Source organism: Pterocles gutturalis, unplaced genomic scaffold, assembly GCF_000699245.1.
Source record: "Pterocles gutturalis isolate BGI_N339 unplaced genomic scaffold, ASM69924v1 scaffold26064, whole genome shotgun sequence".
NCBI classification, from domain to species: Eukaryota; Metazoa; Chordata; class Aves; order Pterocliformes; family Pteroclidae; genus Pterocles; species Pterocles gutturalis.
The window spans coordinates 385-8,281 of record NW_010136498.1 but is presented as its reverse complement, the minus strand read 5'-3'; the positions used below and the strand labels follow the sequence as shown (position 1 = coordinate 8,281).

The following is a 7,897-nucleotide window of genomic DNA, read 5'->3' as shown; positions in this document are numbered from 1 at the left end:
AGAAGCTGTGAGCTCCAACGTACCTGTAATTCCCGTCCTCCCACTCGGTGCCGGCTGGAGCTCCGACTCCAGCAGAAGCAGCAGCTTTACACCTCTCCAAACCAAGCACCCTCGGTTAATAAATCGCTCCTCTCAAATACAAACAGGAGGGGGGGGGCCTTCTTGGGGGTTTTACCAGTCAACAAACACGCAAACAACTGTTGGGAGTAAAAAAATATGTTTTTTCCTTTTAATTATATCAGTTATCAAAGAAAAAAAGCAGTGGTAACAAAAATACAAAGCTCTGAGGGTTTCTTGTTTTGTTTGTTCTGTAATAAGCTGAGCATCAGTGCAATTGTTTTAATTTAACTTCTGCTCTGAGTCTCTGCTGGCAGAATACGAGTAGGCTTTGCCCAGCACCAGACGGTCACGTAACAGCTTGAAGAAGGCGTAGTAATTGCTGAAGAGGATCAGCGCCAGCGAGATAGTCTGGTGCCACTTCTCTGAAGAAATCAGCGAGTAAAGCTGGTAGAAGATGACGGCTCCTTCCAGCAGAATCAGGATGTTGAGGATTCTCAGTGGTTTGCTGAAAAAGAACTGGAGGACAGACCACAATAAGGCACTGAACAAGGTCAGACCCTTTGGGACATGTTTTTTACAGGATGTGTGAGGCAGAGGCCGGTGAGGATTCTCCCTTCTGGAGACACCTTTACCCAGGAAAGGCTCTGGGCAGAGCCCCATTTGCACTGGCCAGTCACTGCTGATGGGAGATGCAGGACTAAGGTGGAACGCTGCACCCAATCCTGCTCGGTCCACCGCCCCAGCACACCCCACGGGCAGCTCTCCTGCTCCGGAGGGGCCCGAGGTGTTCAGGACAAGAGGACGGTGACCCTACCGAGGCGCCACACCTCGGTGCTCAGGAAGGAGATGGGATCTTACGTGAAAGCGGAAGTGTGAGACGTCCGAGGGCACCGCCACGTTGTAATGACCCACGGCTTTGTACACATTCTTGCTGTGTTTCACCAGCACTCCCTGTGGCCACATGCACTCCTCTGTCCACCTGCAGGAAACAAGCAGAGAGCTCTTATTTCTGTCTCCACGGCTGGAAGGGGGTCTGCTGCCTCCCCACCACCCGTGAGGACAATGTACGAGCTGCTGCCGCAGTGCTGGCCCAGCAGCAAGCTGCCGTCACTGGCGAGGGCAGAGGTTGGCCCACCGAGGCACGTAACGATGGCAGTGACAAACGGCAGGTACCTGTGGCCAGAAGCAGCAGGCACCTTGCCAGAAATCAGATCTGCTCGCTGTGCTCAGAAGTGGACAGTACAGATAGTGTCTGTAAGCTGTCGGATGTGTCAGCCGACAACTCTGCTTTCATTTTTCTTTCTCTTGTTGTTTTGTTTTTTTTTTTTTCAGCACCAAGAGGAGGAGGAGAAGTGGCTGGAAAGCTGAGCTCCCCATCCAGCCTCTGTTCATGCCAGCTCCGAGAAAACTCCAGCCCCAGCCCCAGGAGAGAGTTCCTTACTGATGCTGCAGCACGTTGGAGCAGAGGGCTGGGTCGACCTTCTGCCAGCAGCCCAGGTGCGCGGCGGCTTTGTGGAGCAGGTCACAGTAGCGCGCGGGTAAGAGGTACTGCATCAGGATCACCGACGTGCTGATGGAAACCAGGAGGAAGAGCTCACACGACCAGCGCTTGTCATAGTACTGAGTGTTCTGTGGGGGGACAAGAGGAATGAGTGACAACGTGTTTGGACAGCCTCACCTAACCAAACCATCAAAACACAAAGCGCTCCGGCAGGTAAAATGAGGGCTTTTCACACAGCTATTAATCCTGCTTGAAAAAGAAGCGCCCACATAGGATGGCTGCTGTACAACTCGTGAACGCACCACAGCCAAACATTTGTGCTGTCATCACCCACCACCAAAACAGGGAGACAGGTCCTGCCGCTCCCCTGGCTCAGCTGACGATGGGTGGGAGCGCCAGCCCCTCGTCCCCGAGGTCTGACAGATTTACTGCCAGACATTTGTCTCATTGTACAACGTACTAGGAATGTAAATAAAACAGCCAAGGATCATAATCAGGTCCATCCTCCTTCAGGCTGCCCCACTTCTGGAAGTCAACCCCCTTGTCCTGGAGCTCTGTCCTCACAGAAGATCAGTGGGAGAAGGAATGGAGTCCTTCCAGCCTCACGGGGAGGCAGGAGGAGGACACCAACAGATGGATGCACTCTGTCAGAACACACTTCACCAGGACAATATTGTCCTCTTACCTGGAATTTAAGCAAACCTAAACCTAGACTGTTTTGCTCCTTACTTTTCACAAGCCCTCTGCAGACAGGTCTGATACAGCCACCCGTGCACAGACCAGCCCCCTGACTAACCCCTGCCACGTTCCAGCTAAGCAAGAAGCGAGAACCAGACCTCCAGAACCCTGTGTCCCGCTCCCCACAACCCTCCCCAGCCTGCCCCAAGCCTGCAGAAGCCAGATCTGCACGAGCAGTGGTGGCTCTCGCTCACCTTCACAAACCAGACGGGCACAAAGGCCACGTAGTAGGCACTGAGCATGGAGCTCACCAGCACCTCCTTCATCCGCCAGTTAAAGTCCATTTTCAGGTATTCCACCTCGTTGCGGATGAGATCTGGGGAGAGGCAGCAGGCGTGCGTGGGCATGGCCTCCATGCCGTACATCTGCCGAGTGTGCTGCTTCCAGGTTTCCTTGAGGACGGTCAGGTAGTCTCTGCCCCGGGAGGTCACCTCGCTGGTCTCTCTGGGACCGATGTTGGCCACCTGGGAGAAGAGGCCCGTCTTCCGAAAGTCACAGTTCAGCTGAAGGAAGGGAATGTACATGCCAAACCTGGAGCAGCAAAGCGCAGAAAGGTGGTTACTTCCCTACGAGCTCCCGTGCAGCGCCTTTGCTGGCAGCAGATCAGCGTTACGATCACATCCCCCTCCTAAACGGCATCTGGTACCTGCATAAACTCCAGAAAAGAGCCTCACCAACCTGATCTCAAACACAAGCACCAACTCACAGATCTTTATGAGATGCTTCCTCCTGCATCTCCCAGAGGGAAGGGAGCTATTCCCAATCCTGGACTGGAAGTAGAACCAGCTTCCCTTTGTCAGTTAAGATGAAGCAGGGAAGGTGTTTGGTTCACTCCCCCTGGCAGAGGCACCTCAGGACAAAGGTGAACCAAAGGGTTCTCTGAACACCATGAGAAAAGCACACAATCCTTCTCAGAGGATGTGAGCAATCTAAGAACTATAATTAATGCTTATATTAAAGCTGAAATATGGGTAAATGTTAAAGATACACCCTGCCACCAAGAAATGTGATTCAGCAAGAGGGAAAAGGGAAATTTAAGTGCTGTTACCAGGTCATCAAGTGCTTATTGACTTCCAGGCTTCATTTCAACCAAACAACCCCCACTGCACCGAAGCAACATCAGAAATCACACACAAGTGACAGAAGAGATACTTACGGGTAACACAGGAACAGGAGGTTAAGGAAGGAGTAGGTTCTGAAAAGGTGAATTATCGATCGACACAAACTCCAGCCTGTGCCAGTGAGAACAGCAAACCGAGCGATCACCAGGAACACAGAGCGGGGCAGCGAGACCTTGCCACTCTGGGAGGCCTGCGGGGAGAGGAGAAGGAGCTGGGCAGAGGGGAGATAAATTCACTCTTCCTACAGGAAGCAAACGGTAAACGAGCGGCACTCAATCTGTAAAATCAACTTCATAAATCTGAAGGAAGAGCTGGTGAGAGGCTCTGACTGCCAGCAGGAAGGGGAAGCCTTCTGCAGGCTGGAATTGGGACTCGCCAAAACCCAGAGCCTCATTCCTTGAGCTGGAATGAGGAGAGCTCTCAGAGTTCCTTGCTAAGGTCTGTCAGTTACTGGTGTGACCAGCCCACCGTCCTGGACCTGCTCACCACAGACAGCTTCTGCAGTCAGCAGAAACCAAACTACACTGGTTCCTCCTTGCCAAAAGCTAGAGTAATGAAAGAGCCAAACACTGTTCTTCACAAGGAAGAAAGCAGAATTCCTACAGTCCAGTTGAGACAGTAATTCCGAAGCAATCACAGAAGGACAGAGAGAGTCATGAGCAATGGTTTGAGGTGCTCATTCCTGTCCTTCCCATTAGAAACCATGCCTAGGCTTCTGACTTGGACAGAGCACAAAGTTCTCTAGAAAAGGGCAGAAGAGTCTGGAACGGCAAAAGGGACACGGAGCTTTACATCTCGCCTGAGAGGAAAGAGCAGTTCTGAGTTCTGCCTGGGGACCTTACCTCCTTCACAACAGCACCGATCAGCCGGCGTGCCAGGACAATCGTCGTCACCGTCAGCACATTGAAGTCAATAAGATGAAAGTTCTGCAGTGACAAAACCAAAATGATTCCACTTTCTGTCAGGCAGCAGAAACCCACATTCAACAGAGAAGCTCCCAAGTTATTCTCTTCTCCTCGGACTCTCTCTTCCAAGATCAGGAAGAGAACGCCAAGCAGATAGCCAGTGCCCAAAATTTCCCAAATAAGAGTCAGACGAGCAACCTTCCAGGGCTGCAGAGCCCCATGTAGTTTGCATCAAACACATACAGAAAACTTTATGTCTGATGACCCAAGAGAGTACCAGCGGCCGGCAGCTTACCAGCGACGTGTGCGAAGGTGGATGGGAGGGCGGGTACCACCACACAGTTTTGTAGATGTTGATGTAGTGGACAAACAGAGCAACGAGATGACAGAAGAAGAGCTGAAGTTCAAAGAGCACGCTCCTCTCCACAGGCAGCTCCGGGATCTTACAGTGCTGGAGGGGGACGACTGTCTGAGTTGCCAAAGGTGGGCTGGATAAGCCCGTTCCCTAAGCCTCCCCTGCCAAGGGAAACCAAAAGGCAGCAGTCACTTCCCTGGGACCAACACAGCGTGTCCTCCAGCCCACAAATGCAGATTGTAGATGGTGGTGGGTCTAAATTGATGAGAAACCTAGGCTGACTAGCATGGTCAACGGCTGCCACGAACCAGAAGTGTCAGCACCCTGAGGATGTTTAGGATGACTGTCACAGGCAGATGTGAGAGGGAATTTGTCCAGAAAAAGCAACATTCGGGACCAGGCCAATCTACAGCACCAGGTCATTTGGTATGAAATCCCCTACGTTGAGCCAGGTTCAAAAACCATGGCTGCATGTTGCTATTCAAGGGGCAACCAGTGGCCTTCTTAATTAATTGGAAGCTTTTAGGTCTCGAGTTCCTATTTACATTTCTAAGAGTGCTTGAACATGAAATCCAGAGCAATTAAACACAAGTCCTTTCTCACTCCTCAACTTCTCTTCAACTACGGAGGAAAAACAAGTTTAGTCAGAGGTGCGTACTCCTGTGTGAGCACGCACAAAAACCCAGACAGCAGCCCTTGTAATCAAAGGGAAGGGAACTAATACATACTAGATCCATCTCTCCTGATTTGCAACCTCTAAATAACAACAGTCAAAGGAATCTGGGTGTGGGTTTCAAAGGAAGTACAGAGCACAAACTCCAACTGCAAATCCTGAAACGAAACCACACAACTCTTGGAGTGTGACTGCAGAGACGTCTAGCCCAGGGGTGGACGCAGGTGGATCAGCCCATGCTTTTTAAAACAGAAAGCTGACAGCCTAGAAAAAGGCCACGCACGAGGGGAAAACTTTAGGAACCTGAGCTGTCTCTCTGGAACCCCCAGATTCCCGAGCTGACAAGGCTGATTCAGGTCCTGTCCTCAGCATTGCTGACTCTGACAATAAACTCTGTTCCGGTACACAGAACCCGAGTACCTGCTCTGGTCCTCAGAAAAGGGCTTTAAAATACCAACACAAAGCCTTTTCCACTTTGAACAGACACATGAGACCGAAGGGTGCTCTTGCAACAGCAGCAACAAGGCTCTCACATGCACAAAGCACTTCGGGACGGGGCTGGACTGCCCTGTCGGTGATGGGCATCAGGGGGTGCAGAGATAAACCACTCGGGGGGAAGCTGCAGCGTGGATTTGTCCTGTGTTACCCACTTGTGACAAGGACCTCTGTGCGTGCTCTCACAGCAGTGACAAGGTGGATTGCTCCACCTTCCGTGGCCTTGCAATAACTTGAATAACTGTATCCCTAGACATTTTTTGGCGTAGGGCCGGAAGCAGGGAGTTGTGTTAAGACAGATCTAACATTTTCCTTGCAGAGTTCACTAGGCACCTCCTGCTTACGTATTGCTGTCGGTGCTCTGCTTCCTCCTCAACACCTTAGCCACAGAAATGCAACCAACCAGCTAGGCTAGAACCTGAAAAAACCCTGCAGCCTACACATCACCTGAGCTGGCTAAACTCTGCCCCAGAAATGCCTCACCTGCCGTAAACTTCAGGGCACAGGAGACACAACCACCAGAAGTGCAGAGTCAGGCTTTGCATAAAAATCTGTTTTCTTACTTTCCATTCAATAGTCACTAATGGCTTTTGAACACTCCTGGAAGTCTGTCACAGTCTGATAAAGCACTGAACAATTCTTGGGCAAATTTGAACCCACCTATCCCAACTGTGGATGCCACCACATATAGAAAAAGGATTTTAGGTAGCCACCGGGAGTTAACAAATTCCTGAGCCACAGGAAAACCAGCAGCGTGCGAGATGGGGAGATACAGATGACCTCACACCTGCCTCAGAGAGGAGCAGCTGGCCTGGCTAGACCTGTAAATGTGGAGGGCTGGACGTACCTGGTGCGTGAGCGCACACCTGTGACAGAGGAACTCGTGGAGTGGCCGGAGCCGCCAGCAGCCCCGGGTTCACAGAGGGGGTTTCGGCAGTAGGACGTGCGGTTAGGGCCCCGCCTTCCCCCTGCCATAACAACAGAGGGTGCGGAGGGCTCTTCTTCCAGGTGGCTTCTCTGCTGTTCACTGCGAGATTGTGTCTTCAGTCCTTAAAACTGCAAGGAAAGATTCATTTATTATTAAGGCTCATCTGCTCCCCACGGCCCGGTGAGCAACAGGAACCGATTGCTCACACCGCCAGCCTGCAGTGCAAAGCAGGATAACGACAATGCAACTTTGCTCAACCCTCTTCTACATCTCCTGCATTTGCCACAGGGTATAGATGTGGCCCCAGATAGCTCCTGACGCTCCTGGGACATGCAGCAGCTTGTGAAGGTGCTGTGAATTCACTGGAAGTCTAAAGCCTAACATGTGCGGGCTTCCACGGAGCAGGAAGAAGCTTTTCATGCCTCTCTCCCAACCCAAGGCAGTTTACAAGGAATTTAATCTGCATTGCTGTGGTGTTATCCCTGTTTTACAGGCAGAGCAATACGCTTACAGAGATGCTAAACAATTCGCCCAAAGGATTCGATAAACTGGGGATATTACTCCGGTCCCCTTTTGCCCAGTTCTGGGCTGGAATTAAAGATTCACAGCTCTTTTAAAGGGACACTGCAAAAGCATACAAACTGGCTTTTTCCTTTTCTGCTCTTAATTTAAGATGGGAAAAACATAACTAGCATTTCTAGGGCACTTGTTGTATGTTTGCATGGCACAGAGCTCAACGGGATGTTAGCCCAAAGTTAGCTTCTCTAGTGCTTGCTTGCCACGGTGTAAATGATAATAATAATGCCAAGGTTTGAAAAACCTTCTCTGGATCCTGTTCAGCCTTAGGAGAGTCTGCACAACTCGGAGAAAGGGCAGGGCGACAATACACCATTTACTAGAAGTTAAATATGAGCTGTGAAGAAACTCGGATCAGGTCGTATCAATTGCTTAACATCTCTGATGGCAAATTTCCAGTTTGCATCACTTAGCAATTAGCATCTGGTGTAGAAAAAAATTGCTGAAGGTTTAGAGACTGCTCTTAAACAAGTTTTAAAGCTTATGCTGAGCTCCAGAGTCCTCCAGCAAACTGCTGTACCAGTCCTGGACAAGGAGGGACAGGG

The 7,897-nt window shown here is 50.8% G+C and overlaps 1 protein-coding gene across 1 annotated transcript; it reads right to left on the bottom strand.

Moving 5' to 3' along the window:
* Positions 1-200: 200 nt before the first annotated feature.
* On the bottom strand, positions 201-6,823 carry TMEM39B (transmembrane protein 39B). The gene is given in 8 exon segments (XM_010082333.1): positions 201-576; positions 919-1,039; positions 1,502-1,689; positions 2,494-2,830; positions 3,456-3,610; positions 4,263-4,346; positions 4,621-4,836; positions 6,692-6,823. Coding segments are annotated over 8 exon segments (1,470 nt in total). The 3' UTR covers positions 201-339.
* Positions 6,824-7,897: the final 1,074 nt, after the last annotated feature.